This window comes from Sorex fumeus, unplaced genomic scaffold (assembly GCF_029834395.1).
Source record: "Sorex fumeus unplaced genomic scaffold, SorFum_2.1 ptg000008l, whole genome shotgun sequence".
NCBI classification, from domain to species: domain Eukaryota; kingdom Metazoa; phylum Chordata; class Mammalia; order Eulipotyphla; family Soricidae; genus Sorex; species Sorex fumeus.
In genome coordinates, this window is record NW_026606065.1 from 30624451 (window position 1) to 30649085 (window position 24635).

The following is a 24635-nucleotide window of genomic DNA, read 5'->3' on the forward strand; positions in this document are numbered from 1 at the left end:
CCAAACAAAAAAGATCTAATTCTCGTGGCCAGAGTGATAGCACAGTGGGTAGGGCATTTGCCTTCCACACAGCCAACCCAGGTTTGATCCCCAGCATCCCATATGGTCCCCCAAGCATTGTCAGGAGTAATTCCTGAGTGCGGAGCCAGGAGTAACCCTTGAGCATCGCCAGATGTGACCCAAAAAGCAAAAAAAAAAAAAAAAAAAGATGTAATTCTCATAGCACACAATTCAGCCATCAAAGTGATTCAGAGACTGGGGTCTGGCTTAATGAGCCCCAAAATCACAGAATTTGCAGGTGAGAGTTCGGGTTCCAGCCTGAGTGCTTCACAGAGCACCACCAGGAGTGACCCTCCAAGCTGGGAATAGCCCCTGAGCACTGCCAAGTGTATCCCCCAAACAAGCACCAAAGTGGACAATTGAGGCCCTTCGATGAAGGCCAGAGCTGCACAACCCTCATCACACTCGATTTTAGCATTTTTTCAGAGGCTCCTAAGAACCGCTTTGTCCCTTATCCATCGGCCCCATCACACCCCACGGCCCTAGAGGGGACCAGAAGTCCACATCCTGTGCCCATGGCCCTGCCTGCCTTAGCTCCATCCACCAGTCACGTAAGCTGCCTCTGCAGGGGCTCTGTCCAGTGGCCCTGGGCCCTCTCGAGAGGTCCCTATCCCAAACCCTGCCCCAGGTTCTGGGCTCTGCGGACTCAGTGTCCTCCCCAGATCATCCTCAGCTGGGAAGTTTACTTGGCTCATGGCCCAGGATGGGAAGTAGTGAGAGCTGTGACCACAGTCTCTGAGAGCTCATCCAGACTCACCCTGGGAGCTTGTATTCTGTGAACGGGGGTACCCTGAAGGGGTCAGTGAACGCGCTAAAGACCCTCACCCACCAGCAGCCCCTCACCCCACTGCAGAGTGTGAAGCCCAGGAGACTTGCAGGACCCTCTGTGTCTCCCTTCCTAAGGGGCACTTGCTCACTTTGCTTTTTCAGGGGGACTCCCAAGCTGGGCACAGGAGGCGGAGTGGAGCAATTTTCTAGCCCATGCACAGGCTGACAGCTCAGTGTTCGATCCCTGACAGTGCCAGAGTTACCTGAGAGCACCTAGGGGACTCCGTGGGTGACACTCCCAGCCCCGCGCTCAGACTGTTTCCCTAACTGAGGTCACGTGGGCATTCAACCGTGTATAAGTTTCTTTTCTTTTTTTCTTTTTTCTTTTTGTGTCACACCCGGCGATGCTCAGGGATTCCTCTTGACTCTGCACTCAGGAATTACTCCTGCTAGTGCTCGGAGACCATATGGGATGCTGGGAGTAGAACCCAGGTCAGCCGCGTGCAAGGCAAATGCCCTACCCGCTGTGCTATCGCTCCAGCCCCTTGTGTGTAAGTTTCCAGCATGGGGCTCCACGCGGGACCCTCAGCACCTACCCCTGCCGCTGCCCTGAGGGTCTCGTTCCCACCCACCACCCTATCAGCCCCTCTGCCTTTCTCCCCTTCCCCCGCCTCTGCTCCTACCCAGCCTCCGTTCTCAGATTCACTGTGTTGTGTTTGTTGGCTCATCTGCATGTACTGTGTCTCCTCCACGTGTGCGGGCAATGACCTGGCATCTGCCTTTTCCCATCTGACTCATCTCATGCAGCGCCGGGTGAGGTTTCACCCTGCCTCTAGCTGAGTAATATTCCTCCATGGTGTGGACCAGCTGGCCACTCGTTCGCCAGAAGTAGCACAGATCTTTGCTACATTTTAGGATGCTGGGTTAGATTTTATGTCTCCCCAGTTATTTATTTATTTATTTATTCATGGTTTTTGGACCACACCTGGCGATGCTCAGGGGTTCCTCCTGGCTCTGCACTCAGCAATTACTCCTGGCAGTGCTCAGGGGACCAGATGGGATGCCGTGGATTGAATCCGGGTCAGCTGTGTGCAAGGAAGCGTCTCCCTATCTGCTGTATTATCTCTCCTGCCCCCTAAAACTTCTCTTTCAAGTAAGAAAGTGCCAGGGATTCAACAAGCAAATGCCCTCTCCACTGTACTGTCACTCTGGCCCCTCATGAGTTATTTCCGTCCCCAAATGTCCCTTCTATCTTTGAACAAATGAACAGGGGATTTTCTTTTTTCACCCCTCTTCATTGAATTTAGCAGATCACAATGGTGCTTTAGTTTTCAGAGGCTTGGAGTAACCCAGGACGAGAAAACCTTTCCCACGCTGGCATCTGACCCCTGGAAGGAGGGAAGCAAGCAATGAATCTGCCAGTCACATACTTGGGTGTACCCCGATGGTACTCTAAGAAGGCGCTTAGTGTCCAGAAGGCTTGCCTTCATAACAAAAGCCTTCAGCAACAGCGAGCAACACTCAGGTTCCAATTCCATTCCCCCAAAGGGGTTCGCTTGAGCTTCCACAGCCTCGTTTATGGCGTTTTGCAAAGAAATCCCTTTTTGTCTCTGAGACCTGAGAGCTTTTTATATGCATTAATTTGATGAATTAACTAATGACAGGAACTGAGAAATAGTCTCATTTGCAATGCAAATAGAGCATTCCCATTAAAAAAGGACAAAATTAAGTTAAACATTTCTTGATTTAAGGTGGTTTTAAGACAAGGAGGCTGTCAAATTGTTCTTGTCTTGCCAGAGATACAATGAAGACAAAAGACAAAAGGACCCCAATCTGGAATCAGAACAGATAAAAGGGAACTCCTCCGGAATACGATTTATTCTTGTTTTAAAAATGAAGAGCTATGATTTGGTTTATTGTGTGGAGAATCCTTGCCTGGGAAGAGGCTAACGTAGAAACAGAGGCCCAGAGAAATAGCTCCGGGGTTCGGCACCGATTCTGCATGTGGCCGATCCCGGTTCGGTCCCCTGAGTAGTGCCGACCCGGTTCGGTCCCTCGGAAGCCCAGGGCTCACGCCTCAGCACTTTAAGGGCACCCAACCACCCTGCCAAACAGAGCAGAAGCCAAGGAGGGAAACCGTCACGGTTTGGAGAGTTCTTAGATTTTCAGGATCACACACTGCCCAGGCAGACACATCTCAGGAAACAGATTCTAGTGCAATAAAAGTTGTCAAGCTTTTTAACACTGATGGGGAGTAGTGATAGTACAGTGGCCAAGATGCTGGCCTTGTACATAGCTGACACAGGTTAGACCAATCCCCACCCCAGTGTCCCCTGAGCCCACCAGGACTGATACCTGAGTGTAGAACTGATGTCGGTGGGCTCCACGGGTGGCTCATGTGAAGCAGGGAGGAGAAAGATGGTCACTTTCTCCTGATATGCCTCTGCCACCTGGGACCCAGGGTAACTGGGTTCTTGTCTCGCCTCGCAGAAAGGAATTTCAGGAGTAGACGAGCAGTGAAATGACACAGTTTTTATTTGGATATATATATATATATTTGCTTTTTGGGTCACACCTGCGATGCACAGGGGTTCCTCCTGGCTCTGCACTCAGGAGTTACTCCTGGCGGTGCTGGGGGACCATATGGGATGCTGGGAATTGAACCCGGGTTGGCCGCGTGCAAGGCAAACGTCCTACCTGCTGTGCTATCTCTCCAGCCCCTATTTGGAGATTTTGAAGGGAAGGAGGGAGAGGGAGTGGAAGAGAGCAGAGAGTAATGTGCTCAAGAGAGAACCCCGGCTTCTCCAAGGGCGGAGAGAGCCCCATCATTAGATATACACATCCCAAGAGGGGCGATTCGGGCAACACGTGTGCTCAGACACTGCATGTGCTTGGCCACGTGGGCACAAGCAGCACATGGGCTTGGGCAGCATATGCGCCCTTCCTCTGTTCGAGGTGGCCTTTCTCCAACCTGCCCCATGTGGGGCTTCTACCTAGGTTAGAGTCCATTGCTAGGGAGGTTACCAAGGGGGTTGGGAGTGGTGATGGTCTTCTTTGAAATTCCTTTCCTGACTTTTGTTTCTGTAGGAGTTTCTATTGGAGGGGGTTGATCCAGCCTCCTCAGGATCTGTTACAGACTCGCACCAGTTCTCCATGGGGTCAGGGCTATGATTTTCCAGGAGATTTACTGCCATTGCCTTGGGAGGGGGCCTTCCCTATCTGCCTACATAGACCAGAAGTAAATCCTGAGCACCACGGGGTGTGGTGCCAACACACACACACACACACACACAGACACACACACATACACACACACACAAGATGCTTTTTTTTTCTTTTTGGGTCACACCCGACGTTGCACAGGGGTTACTCATGGCTCTGCACTCAGGAGTTAACTCCTGGCGGTGCTCAGGGGACCATATAGGATGCTGGGAGTTGAACCCGGGTCGACCGTGTGCAAGGCAAACGCCCTACCGGCTGTGCTATTGCTCTAGCCCCAAGACGCTGTTTTCTAGCAGAGCTGGGGTGGAACCTGGGACTCTGCATTTCTGGCCCGTCCCCAGATGGATGTGATATTCCAGGCCTGTCAACTAACCACTCAGCCAGGAGAAGGCCACACTGGGGACTGGGAAGGGTGTTTATAAGCAAGTGGGGAGCTGGGGACAGCCTGGCGGGCAGTGTGGGCACACAGGGGGGGAGGTGGGGTCAGGGCAGAACCTGAGCTCAGAGGGGCATGGATGTGGGGGGCGGGTGGAGAGTGGGGGCTTCCAAGTCTTAGCTCAAAAGGAAAAGCCGGAGAACAGGTTTGGGACCATTAGAGTCACCGATGCTCTAGGACTCAGGGAAGCAGGGAGAAGGGAAGGGAGGAGGGCCCAGAAGTGACTGAGGGAGGGGGGCTGGGGAGAGGCTGAGAGGGAAGAGGGGTCTGGACAGGACACAGGGCACAGCCCTCCACAGTGGCCTGGATGGCCCCTCGAGACCACCTTGGGAATGGGCTAGCGGGTCTAGCAGTCAGTTCTGCCCACCACGGGGTCAACACCCAACTGCAGAAGGGGAAGTGCTGATGGGGGTGTCGGGAGGGGAGGAGGAAAGGTGGGACAGTGGGGGTGTAGGGAGTGTGTGTGTGTGTGTGTGTGTGTGTGTGTGTGTGTGTGTAAGAGAAGAGGCAGGTGCGTGTGTCCCCGGGAAAGACTGAGGATGCAGAAGGGCCAAAGGTCAGGGGCAGAAGGTCCCTGAACAGAGGGGCGGGAGGGACATGCGTGCCGGGAGGGAAGGTTCTGGGGGCCTGGAAGAGGCTGGGCCGAGGTTAATGGATGGGGCCTCAGAGGCCGTGGCTAAGAGCTATGTCGGGGTGGGAGGTGGCTGCCTGGATGCTTGCGCCCGAGCCATGAGCAGACAGCACTGGGCACTGCAGGCGCCAGGCACCCTCCACTCCTGGGCACGCTTCCCAGGCTGAGTGGGCAGCGCCTGGGTGTATGAAAGAGAGAGAGAGAAGGAGAGAGGGAGAGAGAGAGGGAGAGAGGGGGAGAGAGGGAGAGGGAGAGAGAGGGAGAGAGAGAGGAAGAGAGACGGAAAGAGAGAAAGAGGGAGAGAGGGAGAGGGAGAGAGACGGAGAGAGAGAAAGAGGGAGAGAGAGGGACAGAGAGAGGGAGAGAGAGGGACAGAGAGAGGGAGAGAGAGGGAGAGAGAGAAAGAGAGGGAGAGAGAGAGGGACAGAGAGAGGGAGAGAGAGAGAAGAGAGGGAGAGAGAGGGAGAGAGAGAAAGAGAGGGAGAGAGGGAAAGGAGAGAGAGGAGAGAGAGGGAGAAAGAAGGAGAGAGAAGAGAGGGAGAGAGAGGGAGAGAGAGAAAGAGAGGGAGAGAGGGAGAGTAAGAGAGGGAGAGAGGGAGAGAAAGAGAGAGAAAGACAGAGAGAGGAGACACTGGGTCCTTCAAGGGTGGAATTTGTCAGAACAGGAGGAAAAGTCCAAAGAGAGTGGTTGACACCAACACAGAGAATGTTCTGGGCCAAAGAGTGAGGACAAGGGTCAAGGCTCTGCCTTGTACACGGCCGGCCCTGGCTTGACTCCCAGCACCTCATATGGTCCCCCAAGCCTTCCCAGAGTGATCCCTGAGCACAGAGTCAGGAGTCATCCCTGAGCACTGACAGGTGTGTAGAACATAGAACATTCCAAGAAGAAAGTTCTGTGGGCAGCCAGCCCTAGCACACAGTAGGTGCTAAGCATTTGGATTTCTTATTACAGGAGAGTTTCCAGGCTCTTCCCATCCCTACCCCTCCACCCCCCTCACACCCACTATACTAGGAGGTTGAGGTGTTTCTGCTTCAACATGCCACCCCACCTCTTCCTGTCCCCCAAATATTTGTACAGAGTGTTGCGGTGGTCCTGGAGCTAGGGGAGAGCGTTCCTTCATGTGGTGCATCATGTTCAGTTATTTTCTGCATCCCTTGTGCACAACCTGATGAGAACATAAAGTCCCAGCACGGGGCTCTTTGTTCAACAGCTCACTTTATCACCGGGGTAATTCTGAGTTCCAGCAAATGATTCCACTTAAGAAAAGTAATCGCCAGAAGAGCATGCTATGTAATTTATTCTAATCGTCGTAATGTTTAAAGATTCCTTATTGAGAAAATGACATTTTTCTAAAATTAGCTGCACTTAAGGTCTCCCCCCTCCCCCTTTTTCTTTAAAGTGGTTTATGACTGTTTCTGGCTGGAAGGATGGGTCTGCTCTCTGCAAAGGAAAAGTTTTAACGGAAGCAGTAGATTTCGACATAAAGGTCACGCTGGGAATGGGCAGTGACAAAATCAGAAGCATGGTTCACGGTAGGGAATTAGGAAGTTGAGTCAATAGTGTTGCTTCTTCTTTTCGGGGTGGGAGGGCTCAGGCCTCATTCCTGGCTCTGTGCTCACGGATCACTCCTGGAGGCTCAGGGGACCTTAAGGGGTGTCAGAGGTTGAACCAGGTGAACCACGTGCAAGGCGAGGAGCCTCCCCTCCGTCCAATCACTCCAGCCCCAATAATGTCACTTATTGAAGACCAAGTGTCTTCGTCAAGTGAAGAAATGAGAAAACGCGGCTTCTGGCCATCACTGCACCTTGCAATGGTGGTGTGGATGCCGAGTTTTGAGTATATGAAACAGAATGAAGTCGTAGATGCAGTTCCAGGGACACCCGCCACCTTTCAAGGATCCAGTGGCTGCCATTGTTCCTCTCCAGCCCATGAAATGTTCCATCACTGCAGAAAACTCAATTCTGCAGAATGTGGCTCTGTATCTTCTTGCTCTTTGTTCTCCACAATTCTCTGTGTGTGTCTCTCTGTCTCCATCTCTCTCTGTCTCTGTCTCCTTCTCTCTCCTCTCTTTCCCCTCATATTTTTGGGCTCTACCTGGCAATATTCAGGGATTACTCCTGACGGGGGCTCAGGGAGCCCTGTGGGGTACTAGGGGTGGAACCTGGCTTATCCACAGACAAAGCAAGTGCCCTATCCACTGTCCTATTGCTCTGACCCCAAATCACTTGATCACTTGATTTCCCGTTAATCATCCATCGATTTGCTCGAGCGGGCGCCAGTAACATCTCCGTTTGTCCCTGTCGCATGCTAGTGTAGCCCAAATGCGTCTGTTCGCTCTAGGAACACGAAGAGCCTCAAACCGATTGTTCAGGGTCTTGACAAAAAGTCTGACCATCTGGTAGGTAGGCAACCACACGGTCTTTTGATGTCCCGTGGAATCCAGTCGGTAACGGCTCTAGTTCAGCGGTCGTCTCCAAATCTCATTACATGTCCAGTCCATCTGATTTTTGGCGCCTTGGCAAACGAGACAGCATCCCTGATTCTTGACCATCGATGGAGGTCGGAACTCCGGATTCTTTCTCTCATTTGAGTGAAACGTAATACTCCAAGCATAGCTCTTTCGATTCCTCTTTGGGAGACCTGACCCCAAATAAGTGATCTATTTTAACATGATAGGTGACTTTGTAGATCAGCTTTACAAATCCAAGTACTCTACCCACATGAGGAATTTTTTTTCTTTTTGGGTCACATCTGGCTCTGCACTCAGGAATTACTCCTGGCGGTGCTGGGGGACCATATGGGATGCTGGGAATCGAACTCGGAATGACCTGCCCCCTGTGCTATCGCTCCAGCCCCAGAATTATTTTTTTCTGGGCTTCCTGGCTCAGCCTTTTTAGCTACTGCCTTGGCTGTGTTAGGGAACATGAGTTGCTCCTGCTAGAGTCAGTCCCTGCAACTCCCGTGGCCTTTTCTCCATTTCAGTCAAGGCAGCTTCCCAAAGCGTCTGTGTTCTCTCAGGCTGCAACCTTTGCACTTACTCTGGACTCTTTTTCTTACACTCTACTCCTTCAACAGATCCTATTGCAGATCCTATCTTTGCCTGCAGAGGAAATTCTGGGGCTGGAGGAGTAGCAGAGAAGGACTTGCTTCACATGCAGTAAACTCCAGTCTCATCCCTGACACCACCTAAGTTACCTGAGCACTGTCACGAGTGATCTTTGAGTACAGACCGGGGAGTAGCCCCTGAACTCGGCTGAGTATGGCCTCAGTATCTCCCCAACCCTAAATGATAACCATTTTCTCTTGTATCTGTGGTCCAGTCCAAGCCCTGCCCTGCCCACACATCTCAGACTGGAGTGAGATCACTCCCTACCTCCACCCCAGTTTCCCCACCAGCCTCGCACTTTTCACAGATACAGCAGGCATCCTCACTGAAGGGCCCCTGCTTCCAGCTCCATGAACTCTTTCTGTCTGTTCTCTCTCTCTCTCTCTCTCTCTCTCTCATGTTTTTCCACCCATACCCAACTCACCTGGTGGCCCCATGAATGAGGGACCAAGCATTCCCCTCTTCCTGGCTAGCTGAGTCTAGAGACCCTCCTAGACCCTCCTCCTGCCGACCCTCCCTTCAACCCAGTGGCCACTCAGGTCAGCAAACCCAAAGACCCTCTTTCCCCATGAAGTCTTAAAGTGCTCACGCACTTGTTCTTCCGGGAACCTAGTAGTCACGCCCACGAACTGCCTTGATGCCACAGAAACTCATTAAGACTCACAAATAAATAAAACAAGCTGCAGAGATGCCTCTGGACCCCAAAGTCACCATCCAGTTAAAAATTTATCTCCAGCTGTATCACCCTGTTTAAAATTTTACAATTCCTGGAGTGCGCGGTCACATTCTCAGACTTAACCCCACTGATGTACCAGGAGTAGTACATCGCATTGGATGGTGTGTAAAGTAGAAGGCAACTCATCCCAATAAAAATATATATATATAATATATATATTTTAGCACAGAGGCTGAACCTGGAACAACATTTTAGTAATTTCTTATACAAGGGATAAATGGCTCCAGGGTGAGATACCACAATCTTCATACACTTTTTTTGTTTTGTTTTGTTTTGGGTCACACCCGGTGATGCTCAGTGGTTCCTCCTGGCTCTGCACTCAGGAATCACTCCTGGCAGTGCTTGGGGGACCATATAGGATGCCAGGGATCGAACCCAGGTTGGCCGGGTGCAAGGCAAACGCTCTACCCACTGTGCTATCACTCTGGCCCCAACACACACACTTTCCTTTAAGCAAACTTTTTTGGATTATTTTTAGAAAATTATGCAAAACAAGCCATATAAAATAAATTATTTAGAGCCTGCTATTGGGGCAGACTTGGGTGGTGGTGGTGGTGGTGGTGGTGGTGGTGGGGAATTTGAGATAATGATGGTGGGAAGGTGTCATGGTGGTGGGGTTGGTGTTGGAAGACTGAGCGTAATAAATTATTGTGAACAACTTTAAATAAACAAAAAAACAAACAAATAACTAAAGTGCTCCCACTCTCTGCACAGCCCCGTCAGGGCTGCAGTCCAGCTCCTTCCATGCACCTGGCTGGGCTCACAAATGCCAGCAATGGGGGTCTTTGTGACTCTTTGTGAGTCGCTGAGTCTCCATGCCCCCTGGGGGTCTGGTCTGTGCAGGTCCGAGTTGTGGCCTCTCTGTGAATGAGACTGATGCATCCCTGGTCCTGAATCTCCTGAATCTCATCTGTAACAGTCACGAATGGCACCCAGCTCACCACCAGGAGGGACACTTGCTCTAAAGGAAGTTCCTCCACCCTATCTCCCTCTCACCAAAGAATCAGTACAGAGTCCCAGAGGCCGAAGCAATCTTCCCAAGTGACCTGGGGGTCAGAGAGATACACAGCAGGGAGGGCGCTTGCCTTGCACACAGCCCACCTCAGTTCAGTCCCCGGTATCCAGTTATGATTCCTGAGCCCACCTGGAGTGGTCCCTAAGTTAGAGCCATGAGTCAGCCTGTGTGGGCCAAAACCAACCAACCAACCAAACAAACAAACAAGCAAACAAGCAAACAAGCAAACGTGTTCTGGGATTGGAGGGACAGCCCAGGGGGTGAGGTTCTTGCCTTACCTGTGACAGACCTGGTTCCATCCCCAGCACCAGAGGCATGCATAGCCCTGAGCACAGCAGATGCAATTCCCCATCAGAAGAACAAAAAGTGTCCTACTCTCTGCTCATACCTTCAGGGGAAGCCATGCAAATCCTTATCCTAGTTTCAAAGGGCACCAGGGAAGGGACAGCCCTGTCCCATGAACTTTGTGACAATTTCAGGAATTTCTTCCAGCAACCAAACAGAAATCCTATTTCCTCCCTCCCTCCCTCCCTCCCTCCTTCCCTCCCTCCCTCCCTCCCTCCCACCCTCCTTCCTTCCTTCCTTCCTTCCTTCCTTCCTTCCTTCCTTCCTTCCTTCCTTCCCTCCTTCCTTCCATCTTTCCCTCCTTCCTTCCCTCCCTCCTTCCCTTTCTCCCTCCTTCTCTCCCTCCCTCCCTTTCTTCCTTTCTCCCTCCCTCCCTCTTTCCTCAACCTGGTCAGTATTTCTTTCCCTGTTTTCTCCTATTTCATTCTTCACAGGAACCTATAACCCATACTCACTGGAGATAACACATGGAAAAAAAAAAAAGACCCACCACCATGCTCAAAGATAATCCCTGTTAGTAGCCATTCACATTTGCATGTGTTTGCACACATATTTTAAGACACCTTACAGATTACAACACCCAGAACAAAGTTCATAAATCATAAACTGCTTGACGAATAATTCAAAGAGAATTATTCATGTAGCCCCAATTCAGGTCCAGAACTGCAGCCTCATCCTCATACCTAGTCATTATCCTTTCTTGCCTCCCACCCCACCCCCACCCTCTGATTCAACCACTCTTCAACGCTAACACTTAGGCTAGTTTAATTGGGTTTGAAAATTTGTATAAGTCGGACCATGCTGTATTTACAGAGCTGTTTTCCTGTTTTTGTTCACCTTTATGTTTTGAATGTCAGAGTATACACACACACACACACACACACACAATATTTTCGTTTATTTAATCTCTTTGTTTGTACCTATAGCACTGTCCTCGATTTGCTCCAGTGGGCACCAGTAACATCTCCATTGTGAGATTTGTTCTTTACTGTTTTTGGCATATTGAATATGCCACGGGGAGCTTGCTAGGCTCTGCTGTGTAGGCGGGATACTCTCGGTAGCTTGCCGGGCTCTCCGAGAGGGGCGGAGGAATCGAACCCAGGTTGGCTGCATGCAAGGCAAATGCCCTACCCGCTGTGCTATCACTCCAGCCCTCAGTTGTACCTAATCAGCTATTCTTATTATCATTCATTTTTCAGTGACACTCAGTCGTACTCAGGGGCTACCCCTAGCCCCGTGCTTGGGGTCCCTCCTGGTGATGCTCAGGGGACCCTGAGCCATTGTGGGTTGAACCTGGGGCTTTTTGACACATACTCCAGTTTTTTAAACCACCTGCCCTATCCTGTCAGGTTTCTGCTGTAGGAGAGGACAGTGAGCAACGGAAGCGGGGTGGGGGAGGGGGGGAGGGGGAGGGGCGGGGGCAGGTCCCTGGGAGAAGGAGAGGGACAGCTGGGAAGCAGCTGACCCTTGACCACAGGGGACTTTCTAGGACCACCGTAGACAACCACTGCGTGTGTCCACACTGTTGAAGTGGCATCTGTGAGCACACACTGGCATACCCGAGTCAGTGGCCCACTGGGCTGCGGCCCTGCGTGTATCCCAGCGAGGGGTCACCACCAGGCCCAGGAGGCTCTGGGACAGACACAACCATGGGTGCTTCGTGCCATCCTCCTAGGTCACTGCTCACTGCAGACTCCCCAAACAACCACGCTTTCCACAAGCCTGAGACGGCCCAGCGGCGAGAGCACTTACCTCTCACCCGGCCGACCTGGGTTCCATCCCTGGCACTCCCGATGGTCCCCAAGCACTGCCAGGAGTGATCTCTGAGTGTCTGCAGTAAGTGTTTAGGAGGAAGCCCAGAACCACCGGGTGTGCGCCCCCTCCCCTCCCCAAAACCCCAACCCCCCATGCTTTGCCAACCCAGTCCCAAGAGGTGGGGCAGAGTGAGCCGAAGACAGGAATACGAGGCCCCACCGGCTGTCCTAGATTTTCTAGGAACTGCAACCCAACAACAGTGCCCCACCCCACCCCCGTCCGGCCTGCCAGGGCCTGCCAGGGCTTCCCGTTCCTGCAGGAGCGCTTTCGGTGATGTCATCCATCTGCAGAGCTGCTCTGCCAGGAGCGTGGAAATCAATGTGGAACTGAGAACAGCCGTGTTCACGGTGACCCTGAGCCCTGAGAAGTTACCCAGAGCACCTGCCCCCAGCAGGTCACAGTGATGATGAAAGACTGGAATGAAGGGCCCCGGAGAGACCTTGCTCAGGGTCTTTAAAAAAAAATTAACTTTGTGCTTTTTTGGGTCACACCTAGAGATGTTCAGGGGTTCCTCCTGGCTCTGCACTCAAGAATTACTGCTGGTGGAGCTCAGGGGACCATATGGGATGCCCGGGATCAAACCCAGGTGGACCGTGTCGCGTGCTAGACTAATGTCCTCCCTGCAGTGCTATCACTCTGAGGGTCCCAATTTCTTTTTTTGTACTGATGGAGGGTTTCTTTCTTTCAGTTTTTAAAAAGAGGTTTTATTGGATCATCATGAGATACAGTTACAAACTTGCATGCTTATGTTCCAGGCACACAATGCTCCATCTAGCACCCATCCCTCCACCAGTGCACATTTTCCACCACATTTGTTGTGAGCGTCCCACCTGCCACCCCTACCCCACCCCACTCCCTGCCTCTGTCGCAGGTACCATCCTTCTTACTCTCTCTCTAATTTTGGGCGTTATGATTTGCAATACAGATACTAAGAGGCCCTAATGGAGGTGTTTTTTTTTTCAATTTTTATTAGTGAGACATCATGAGGTACAGTTGTAGACTTACAAATTTTTGTGCTTGGGTTTCAATTATACAATGATCAAATACCCATCCCTCCATCAGTGCCCATTTCCCACCACCACGGATCCCAGTATCCCTTCCACTCCCATTCTCCCCATCCCACCCTGCCTCTGTGGCAGGGCAATCCCTTTTGTTCTCTCTCTCTTATTGGGTGTTGTGGTTTGCAAAAGAGGCAATGGGTGACAATCATGTTTGGTCTGTAGTCTACTTTCAGCATGCTTCTCCCATCCTGGGAGGATCCTCCCAAATACACATCCAATAAGGGGTTGATATCAAGGATATACAAAGTACTGGTTGAACTCCACAAGAAGAAAACATCCAACCCCATCAAAAAATGGGGAGATGAAATGAATAGAAACTTTCACAAAGAAGAAATTCGAATGGCTAAAAGGCACATGAGAAAATGCTCCACATCATTAATCATCGGGGAGATGCTGATCAAAACCACAATGAGATATCATTTCACACCACAGAGACTGGCCCATATCCACAAGAACAAAAGCAACCAGTGCTGGCGCGGATGTGGCAAGAAAGGGACCCTCCTACACTGCTGGTGGGAATGCCGACTGGTTCAGCCTGATGGAGGTTTGAGGGAGGTTCTGTCCTTTGCTATTCACGAGGTCGGCCCGATGGTCTCACTAACACGAGTTTCAGAAACCACATACACCTGGTCTAAGAAGGGCGGGTTGGAAGGGATGCCCTGCTGGCCCACACCGTAGGGGGCCGCCTACCTGCCCCAGACCTGGCCTGATGGGAAAGTGAGCCGGAAATCCCCTGGGCCTTGGGAGGGGGCCCAGTGACTATTACTCCCCAGCATCCCCCCCCCCACTGGCAAATCGCACCTCCAACTCAAGTGACGCTTAGGGGCCACCCAGGAAATACTGGTATGAAAAAGTATTTGGGGCCTAACTTGAAACAATGTGCTTATTAAGGACTTGGGGCCAAGACCAGAGACCCCTTTTTTGCTGGTGTGAGAGGAGGATTTCACCCAGCACGCACGGGGTTCCCTCGCTCCCTCAGGCTCTCTCAGGCTCGCTCTGACTGGAATCAAGCTCTGGGGTTCTCTGCCAGATTAAGTGGAGGGGCTCCGCCCAGGGAAATAGGAAGCAGTGCTCTTCAGCAGAAGTGCCTGTGTATAAATGGTCTCCAGGCTTTCCCTGGGTGGGGCGCGCACTCACCCTGAAGGAACCAGCTGTAGAGAGGCAGAGTTAGATGGGGCGCTAGAGGCTGAGCGGTACCCACCCACCTCCACCCTGAATCCTACATCAGCAACTTAACCCACAGAATTTCTGAATGTCTTGGCGAAAAGGTCCTTAAAGAAGCACTTCAGGGCTGGCGTGATAGTACAGCAGGTACGGAGCTTTCCTGGCATGCCACCAAACTGGGTTCGCTCCCTAGCACCAAAAACGGTCCCCAGAACCCTGCAGGAGTACTCCCCAAGCATCACTAAGTATGGCCCAAATCCCCCCAAAGCAAACACACACACACACACACACACACACGCACACACATATAAAGCAGCACTTTAGTTGAGGAAATTTGTTTCTTTTTTTTTTTTTTGGTTTGGGGTTCATGCCCGGAGCTCCCCGGTGTTCTTTTGGGAGACCATGCAGTATAGCGGCATCATCACATACCCTCGGCCCTTTGCACTGCCTACCCCACCTCCAGAGCTTTCCCATTGAGATGAGGTCATTTGGAGCTGTCCTCGTTAAACAGGATGGGATTCCTGGACCAAGCGGGTCCACGTACAGAGTGAAGGTGGCAGAAGGGACACAGGAGGGACTCTGGGAGGGAAAGAAACTTGGAAGGAAGCAAGGAGAGGCCCTCGTGGGAAAAAACTAAACCGAACCGACCCCGGCAACTAGCACGGGCCGGACAGCAACTACAGTTCTCCTAGGTTGGCCCCTGGCCGACGGTTCCTGGAGTTGGTAACCCAGGCAGACGCATGCAGCCACAACCAAGTGAAAACTTGCTTCCCGCCCTCCTCTCCCCTAACTCGGTCTGCGCAGGTCCTAGACAGGGACAGAGTTCCGTGTCCTCCAGCCCGACTCCCAGTCTCGAGTCTTTTTTCTTTTTTTGCTTTTTGGGTCACACCCGGCGATACTCAGGGGTTACTCCTGGCTCATGCACTCAGGAATCACTCCTGGCAGTGCTCGGGGGACCATATGGAATGCTGGGAATTGAACCCGGGTCGGCAGTGTGTAAGGCAAATGCCCTAACCACTGTGCTATCGCTCCAGCCCCCAGCCTCAAGTCTTGACCCTAACTTGCCTACTTGTCTTCCTCAGCTGTCTTCACCTGCCTGCCAACATGAGTAAAATGTTTTCTTACCCCAGCGGCTCTGGTTCCAAAGTTCACGGTTGAAGCCCCTTCCTTTTAAATAGCTCTATTTCTTTTATTTAAATTGCTAATGTGCTCCTTGTCTGGCTGCTCTCTGTACAAGTGGCATTTGGGGTGTTTATCTTTCCGGGGGGGGGGGGCTGGAGTGATAGCACAGCAGGTAAGGCGTTTGCCTTGCACGCAGCTGACATGGTCGACCCAGGTTCAATTCCCCTGCCTCTCTCTCTGAAAGCCCGGCAAGCTACTGAGAGTATCTCACCTGCACGGCAAAGCCTTACAAGCTCCCCGTGACATATTTGATGTGCCAAAAACAGTAACAACAAGTCTCACAATTTGTTGTGAGACGTTACTGGTGCCCGCTCGAGCAAATCGATGAACAACGGGAGGACAGCTCTACAGTGCAGGGCTATCTTTTCGGAAGGAGTGAAGGGACTGCTTGTTGGGTTGAGTGCTGAGTTCGCTGTCGTGGGGAAGCCCCCATCAAAGGCGCTGTCTTTCGGGGATCCTCCACACAGGCCAAGGGAAGTTCTTCTATGGTCAAGAATCTGTGTCAGTGCCAAATTCCTATTCCTCAGTCAATGCAGAAGATAAAGAAGGCCAGGGGGGTGAAAATAATTCGGGGGTGAATGTGCATCTCCATGGAGACCAGCACATGTTCCATCTCTATGGAGACCCTCCAAATATTGGCTTCTGAGATTTTAGTAGTAAGGGCCAGGGGTAACTCGAAGGGGAAGGAAAATGACAGCAAGACCACATGGAACGAATCAGATTCTTCCCTCCAGGGAAAGAAGAGCCTCTATGACCGGGAGTGTCACATACAAATCTGCAGTGGGTTTCTAGGGACTCCGTGTCTCTCTGATGGGCCGACGCACCCAAGGGTCCAGCATTTTTCTTCTTTGGGTGATCACCCCCTGGCGGTGCTTGGGGCCTACTCCTGGCCTACTGTTGGTGGTGCCTGGTCCCTGCCTGCAGCAGCATGACCCCAGCAATAGCTCTGCGGCTCTAGGACCTGGCATTGATGTGCCCAGGTGAACCCAATTGGTATTCAATTTCTTCACCCCCCAAAGTCCATGGTGTAGTCCATTGAGGTCTCCTGCCCAAGAACAACTTTTTTTCTTTTTTAATTTTTGGGCCATACCAGTGGTGCTCAGGGCTTACTCTTGGTGGGACTCCAGAGCCAACACCCAGGTGAGAATCCTGTGCTATCTATACCGTCTCTCCTGCCAATATTTCAAGATTTGTGCACTTGCTTGCTTGGCTGTTCATCACTCTTTTATTTTGAGGCCACATCAGGTGGTGCTCAGGGGCAGTAGCACTCTGAGGTGCTCCTGGAGTGGTGCAGAGCTGGGCGTCCACTCCAGCACCTCTGAGCCATCTCCCTACCCCATGACCCATCTGCCTGGGTCCTGGATCTGCTGCCAGCTCTTTGGCATCCTTGGGGGACAGGACCGAGTCACTAGGAAGGGCGAAGGGCATCCTGGGGGAGCCCTAGGAGAAACGAGCAAGCATGTTTCCAGAGAGAAGGCAGGCTTCCTGCGGAGCCATGATGCTTGTCTGGCTGAGAGGACACTGATACGTGGGGATCTCTGCTCCTTAGCTGGGGAGAACCTCACCTTGGTATCATACTCCGTACTCCGGGATCACTCCTTTCCTAGGGATCAGCAGGCCTAAGCTGAGTATCACACTCCTTGCTCAGGGATCCTTGCCTTTCCTGGGTACCACCAGGCCTTAGCTGAGTATCAGTGCTTCATACTCGGGATCTCCAGGCCATAACTGAATATCACACTCCTTACTCAGGGATCACTGCCTTTCCTGGGGATCACCAGGCCTTAGCTGAGTATCAATGCTCCATACTTGGAGATCAGCACCTTACTCAGGGATCATCAGGTCTTACCTGAGTATCAATGCTCCGTACTGGGGGCTCAACAACCCTAACTGAGAAGGATGACCTGGGCATGTCCTCCTAACGGCTCAATTCTCTGGGGCTCGTTTTAGCTTGACCCCCCTGGTAGGGTGATGTGGTCGGAGTCTTGGATGGGTGGATGGGTGAGGGGTGCCCATCCTCTGTGGCACGCTTACACCAGTGTCTGCCACAGTCACTATAAACAACAAAACTGTAGAGAGCGGCAGCAGGCAGGCAGCCCGGCAGCAGGCAGGCACCCCGTAGCTCCTTCCTGTGCTGCTGGGGGAGAGGCAGCTCAAAGGCGGGGCGGCAGAAACCAGCCTGGTCTCTGCTACCTTCCCCTGTCTGCCCTCTGGCTGGCCCCCACTGGCCCAGCCTTCCTTCCCGCCTGCAGGCAGCTGGGGGCGCGGCCTCTCCCCCCTCCACTCGGTGCACCCTTCACCCCAACATTCAGGGAGTTTGGAAGCTTGGGAGGCCCGGGTGCTGCCCGGGCATGGGAGCCCGCAACCGCACTCCGCGGGGGCGGACTTGCAGCGGAGCAGCGGCTGCAGCGGAGAGGAAGAGGCTGGGGAAGTCCCTCGGCCCTCGGGATCGGCGGCAAAACTGGGCTCCCTGCGAGCGGATCAGGTCGCGCCTCGCGGCCGCCGTCACCACTCAGACCCCGCCCCTCCCGGGGCCCCGCCCCATCCGCCTCGACGTCCCGCTCCGTCCGCCGCGCGGCCCCGCCCCATCCTCCTAGCGGCCCCGCCCCGTCCGCCTCTAGGCCCCGCCCCATCCTCCTAGCGGCCCTTCCCGTCCGCCTCTCGGCCCCGCCTTGTCCGCTCTCGCCCCGCCCCGCCCGCCTCTGGGCCCCGCCCCGTCCGCCTCTAGGCCCGCCCCTCCCTCCCTTAGACCCCGCCCCGTGCGCTTCTCGCCACGCCCCTCACGCCCTTAGGCCCCGCCCCGCGGCCTGGGGCGGGGCGGGGCGGCGCGGGCGGCGGCGGCGGCGGCGGCGGCGGCGGCGGTGCGGCCTAGGGCGCCGGGCGGCCGCGCGCCTCCTCCCCCTCCCGGAAGCGCGGGGCGGGGTCCCCGGCCGGGCCGCGGGGGCGGGCGCGGGGGCCGGGCCGGGGCGGGGCGCGCCCACTCCGGCTGCAGCGCGCGCGGGCCCAGGCCGCGGGGCTCCAGCCGAGCAGCGGCCGCCGCAGCGCGCAGGGCCCCGCCGTGCATGGACACGCGGCCCGTGGGCCGCCGCTGAGCCCGCCGGCCCGGCTCGGGAGGCGCGGGGCTGGGCTGGCCGCGGGAGGTGGCCGCCCGGAGCGCCATGGCCCACTCCCCGGTGCAGGCGGGCCTGCCCGGCATGCAGGTAGGCGCGCGGGCGCGGGGGGCGCGCGGCCCGACTCGGCCCGGCCAGCGGCAAGCGCCGCGCCGCGCGGAAATGCCCTTGGAGGCCGCGGCTCGGCCCCCGGGCCGGCGCGGGCCGAGTCCTCGGGGGCGGGGGGAGCCCTGGCCAGCGGGCAGTGGAGTTGGGAGGCGGGAGGGGCCTGCCGGGCGCGCGGAGACCCCCACCCCGGGGTCCGATCGCCAGGCTCCCCCACCCGCGGACACTGCGGTCACCCCCAGGGGCCCCTCCCCGGAGGCCTCCTGCCAGTGACTTTTTGGGAGGTGGTGGTGGTGGTGGAGGAAGACACGAATTTGAAATGTACGTGGATGCCTTAAAGTTTCTCGCCATTGGGGACTTTAAAAAAAAAAAGCGATCTTTGCAAAGCAGAACCCGCGCCTGGCTAATTGGGGATGTGGGTAAGTGCGTGCGTAGCTGCGTGCGTGCGTGGGTGCTGGGTGCTTGCCTGGTGGCCTGGGGGTGAGGGCCCAAATGTCTCGCTGCATTGAGGGGATGTCTGGAAAGTTTTACTCTCCTAATGAAGCCAAGCCGGTGACCACAGAGCTTGAAGGAAAACAATTTCAGTGTCCAAGTGGATTATTAGTTACCCTACGAACACTGGGCCCAGTCCCCCCCCACCCCCCTTCTTTCCTTGCTCTTCCAGACAGAATTACTGAGCTGAGGACCTGTTTATTTTATTTATTTATTTATTTATTTATTTATTTTAACCCAAGCCTGCCCCAGTCTCCCAGGGCGTTTAGCTGCTCCCCTCCCTTTGTTCCCCCCCACCCCAACCTTCTCCTCCCTCTTAAACCATACACAAAATTTGATGGCTTGGGTTTGAAATCCCAGCACGCAGGCAGTGAGCAGTTCGAGAGAAGAGCTGACAGGATGCTGGGACACAGCTGCCCTTGAATCTTGTTTTCAGAAGCGCTCCAAACTCCAGGCTTTTAGGAAGCTGACTCTGCGGGAATGTAGGTGGAACTGCCAGGTGTGGCTTTCGGGTGTGTTTCAAAGCCGCCTGCTTTGGGGCCGTTTCTTTTGCATTGAGCGGTAGGAAGCCCCCGTGGCCTGGGTGAGAGTGGGAAGCGCCTGAGAAATGAAAGGATCCGCGGAAGTAGTGCTCCCTCTGTAGAGGGACGTTTGTGCTCCCTCTGTAGAAGGACGGTTCTGTGCTGCTCATTTGGGGCAGTCTTGCACGAAATGCCTCCCTGGCGTTCCCCAGAAAGATACCTGATCGTGCGTCTCTCTCTGTAGCGCCCGAATCCCCAACCTCAGGAAAAGAGAGTTCAGTTCCTTTAATTTTTATCTTTGGCTTCTTGGCTCTGTCTGCCTGCGCTCAGGGCGTTTTCCTGGCGGTGCTCTGTGACCTGTGCGGTGTTGGGGATCGAACGCAGGTGAGCGGACGGACGGGCCCTGCTGTATACTCTCTCGGGGCCCCTGAACTTCCTTTAACGTGACCACTGCCTCTGGGAGCTCAGGCGTCTTCAAGGGAGCTGTTCGCGTTTTTGCCTTCTCTGATGACATTTTCGTGTGGTTGAAACCGCCGCCTTATCAGTCGGGCTGGTTTTTGGGGTGCAGAGGTAGCTTCCGACCCGCCTGCCCCGTCTCGTCTGTCGTCTGTCGGCGCATCCGCGAACTGTGTAACTGGTTTTTAATGTGCCATTTGGGAAGAACATTCCTTTCCTCTCTCCCCCTCCCTCCCTCCCGCTCCTCAAAGGAAAACAACAAGCACATTTCTTTTCTGCTGTGAATTAGCAGCTGCCGCTGCTGCGTGGCTGAGGATTCAGTTAAAGGCGCACCTGCCTGGAGCCGGCGGCACTCGGCGTTCCCTCTGGCCTGCCCGCAGCCCTGGCCAGGCTTGAAAACTCCCACAAGGCCACCAGTGGGTTCAGGCCGAAGGTGCTGGAAAGATACATGTAAATTTGAAAAAACGTGTGCAGACACCCGTTTCCAGTGTCTCGTGAGTCTTTTTCTTTGGGGCGGGGGCGGGGGTGGGGCACACCTGGCGGTGCCCAGGGCTGATAGTCCTGGCTCTGCGCCCAGGCATCACTCCTGGCCCGGTTCATTGGACTCTGTGAGGTGCTGGGAATTGAACCTGAGTTGGCGGCGTGCAGGGCAAGCGCCCTGCCCTGTGTCCCATTGGTGAGTCATTTGTCACTGTCACTTGGTTTCTTCCTGATGGCCCCCCCTCCCTCCCCAGGCTGTGGTGTCCTAGAGGTGGATTTTCTTGTCTCCCCGCCCCCCTCCCAAACCCAAACTGGAGGCTAGCGCTAGTGTTGGTATTGGTGGGACCGAGAAGCGTCTGTGACCCGGATCTGGCTCGCTCCCACCCTCTGGGCCCAGTGTGGCCGCTTTGGAATGGCCCTGGTGCCAGGCCCACGCGGGATCACTGCGGAAACCGGGGCTCCGTGTTTTATTGATTCAACTGGCATTCACTGCTGGCCACACCCGTGGCCTGGCGGTAGGTGAACGGCACCCAGATGCGTGACCGTGTCTGATGTTCCCCCATCCCCTCCCCTCGCACACACCCTGGTTTCACCGGAGCTCAGGAAATCCTAGGGGAAACCCTGAGCCGACGGGAGTGGCGGGAGGCAGTGGCGGGTAAACTTGGGTGGTTTCACTTGGTTGGTCAGGGCTTGGTGGGAGTGCAGTGCAGTGGGCAGTGGCCGGGCTGGGGGCAGTCTCCTGCAGTGCACCTGGTCTCATCTCGAATGATCCCTGGGCACAGAGGCAGGGGTAAGCCCTGAGCACCACTGGGTGCAGCCCCCCCAAAAAAAAACTCCAAGCAAACAAAACCCCAAAACCAAGTAGGGGAGTGAGAGAGCATTGGGAGAAGCCTGGACTCTGGTGTGACCCCTGGCAGTGTGTCTAGTTCCACCCCCCTCCACCCCCAGCACTGCCGGAAGTGACCCCTGAGCACTGAGCCAGGAGCAAACCCTGGGGTATTCCTCCCCCCACTCCCCCAAAGGGGGGAAAAAAAACCTAAACAAACAAGCAACCCCCCCCCCCCCAAAAAAAAAAATCAGCAGGCCTCAGGGGTGGGCAGTAGCTCGTTTCTGCTTCCAGTTCCCGGAACTTGTAACTAAGAAGACTTTTGGGTCATCCCAAAAGTCCGTTTCTATTAAGGGGCTTTGCGACAGTCCTGCTTTAATTGATTTTATCGATGGGAACCGAGTTTCTTCAGAAACCTGCTCGCTCCCTGCTGCAGCCTTACTGCTCGTGACATTCTGGGGTGGGATGTGGTTTCCAGAACGAGAGCTGGGCTCTGGGCTGCACCTCTGGCCCTGCCTGCTGGCCTGACCCAAGTGCACACAGAAACACACACACACACACACGCTCGGAGCACGGGTCCAGTGAGTGTAGCGCACTGGTCAGTCACAGGTGTTCCGTTGGGGGGTTGGACGCTGGAAATTGGGTGTTTCTGCTTGGTGTTGAACTCCCCCAGCCTCCCCACTACACATCCCACACCTACACAGAGACAGACACATACACAGACACACACACAGACACACACGTAGACACACACACAGACACACACACAGACACATACAAGACACACAGACACACACACAGACACACAGACACACACACAGACACACACACAGACACACACACACACACCGGCTTTTCCTCCAAGCACTTTCTCCGGCTGCTGGGAGAAATCCAGACCTTGACCGGGATTGCCCCTTTGTTCTGTGCGGGCGAGGAGGACATTGCTGAGGGCCAGTTTGGACACACCGAGCGCTTTCCAGGTCGGGAGACTGAGGTAGCCCATGTGTGCTTTGTGGCCTGGGTGCTCGGGGTGATTCCCAGTCATGTCCAGGCTCCTGAGTCCCGTTTCCTTCTCGGGGAAGAGGTCCCCAGGCACCCTTTTTGCAGCCTGGGCCAGGGTGGGCCCCAGGGGGAGGCGTGAGTCCGAAGTGGCTCAGCACGTGCACAGGGGGGCGAGGGGGGGGGGGGCGGGCGTAGGGCCTGCTGGGGGCTTGGCCACAGAGTATCTGGTCACATGTGTGCTTCCCAGGGTGGCCGGAAGTGTCAGGCCCTGGCCTCCTGGCCGCAGGGTGTCCTGCTTTCTGGCCTGCAGGTGACTCCGTGAGTAAGAGAGCACTTTAGAGGAGCTCAGGGATCCGAGAAAGGGGCTGGGGCTGGCGTGGACACAGGTGTCATTGCTGGTCTCTGTGAAGACGCAGAAGGAAATGCAGAGGCATTCTTTGGTTACTGGGAGTTGTGTACGTTAGAGAAGAGAGCGGGTAGGGGGTTTGCCTTGCACGTGACCCGCGAGGTCCCATCTCCAACACCCCATAAGGCGTTCCCAGGAAGTGATCCCCGAACAGACCCAGGAACAGACCCAGGAGTATGCCCCGAGCACTACTGGGAGTGACCGACAAAACAAACAAACAAAAGAAAAACACAAATAAAAAAGCTATTTCAGTCCATCTTTCCCCCTCTTTTTCTCTGTTTACCAAACCCCAACAATGTCAAGAATTTGTTTCCCTGGCGTGTGTAATTTTTTCTTTTTTTTTTTTTTTGTGGCGGTGGATGGGGGGGGAGGAAGGGGAAGGAGTTGTTAGAAGAAAAAAAAAATAAAATAAGAAATGACCAGCCAACTTGGATGCATTCAGGACCTCTTGGTTCCAATCCCAGATCTGGGAACATTCTTGTTGGTCTTTCACACCGAGTCCAGTGACCTTCAAGGGGAACTGGGTCAGATGAGCGCGTCCGAGGTGGCACAGGGAGCACCGTGGCCCTGGGCCCCGATCACCCGTGTTCCGCGGGGCCTGTCCCGGGCCTGTCCAGGCCCCTTCCTCCTCCTCCCTCCCTCTCTCTCTCTCTCTCTCTCTCTCTCTCTCTCTTTCTCTCTCTTTCTCTCTGCGGCTCGGCCTGGGTGGGAGAACTTCCTTGGCCTGGTGCATTGCACATAAAATAGGGCCTAGGGTGGGCCCTCCCCTGGAGCATGGTGCTGGACAGGAAGAAGCACCCTGGCCCCTCTGGGTGACTGTCCCTGTGATTCAGAGTGGCCTGCTTGGAAACGCTGTACCTTCAGGAAGTGTGCCCCGCCCAGTCTGCCTGTGGCTGTGTGTGTGTGTGTGTGTGTGTGTGTGTCTCTGTGTGCCCTCGTGCGCTTTAACTCAGCATTGTTATCATTCACGGGCTCGCGAAGGCGTGCAGGAAATAGAGGACCTTCACACTGGGCCTGCTTCTTCGCTACGGGGTGCCCTCCGCTGCCAGCCTGCCCGCCGCTCCCCCTCTTCCATAATTCTGGCTTTTGCAGGGCAATATATTTAACGCTCCGGGCGCCAGGTGCCTGGCAGGGGGCAGAGAGAAACATGCTGTCTGATGTTTGGCTTGCCCGTCCCTGAATGGCTCCCCGGCTTCTCCGGGAATGGTGACATCAGGAGAAATGAAGCTTGTTCTTTTGCATGGCTGCAAAGGGCCCAAAACACCCAAATACAGACCCCACCCCCTGCGGGGTTCAGGGGCACGTGGCCTTTGCCAGGGGACCCTTATCTCGCCCTTGCCCTGTGGGGCGTCGCCAGCCGCCGGCGTGGGAACGTTTCAAGTTTTGGAGGAATGCTTACTGCCGACCAGGACGACGATGGTGGCTGGCTGTTTATCCTTTTTATTATTTTAAGCCCCTTCCTGTTTTCAAGAAGAAATTTTAGGCCCAAAGATTTGGAAGGACAGCCGGCCGGCCGGGTCCTTTGTGCCTTTGAAAGCTGGCTGTGCTGCTGAGCTCACTGTCCGGCGGCAGACCCGCCAGGGGCCAAGCCGCCGGGGGCCCTTGATCTTATACAGTTGCTGCTTTGTTTATAGAAGCACCTTGGGGGCCCAGGGCTCTGGGGGTGGGGGGAGCCAGTGGGTGGGAGCCTCCCCAGCC

General features: G+C 54.6%; 1 protein-coding gene across 2 annotated transcripts in view; it reads left to right on the forward strand.

The window, feature by feature from the left end:
* Window positions 1-18484: 18484 nt before the first annotated feature.
* Window positions 18485-24635, forward strand: part of STK24 (serine/threonine kinase 24) — a 314684-nt gene continuing 308533 nt past the window's right edge. For both annotated transcript variants that reach the window (XM_056108888.1, XM_056108878.1), the window contains exon 1: window positions 18485-18739. In XM_056108888.1, coding sequence (XP_055964863.1) covers window positions 18698-18739 — 42 coding nt within the window. In that variant the 5' untranslated portion in view covers window positions 18485-18697. The remainder of the gene's footprint in view (window positions 18740-24635) is intronic.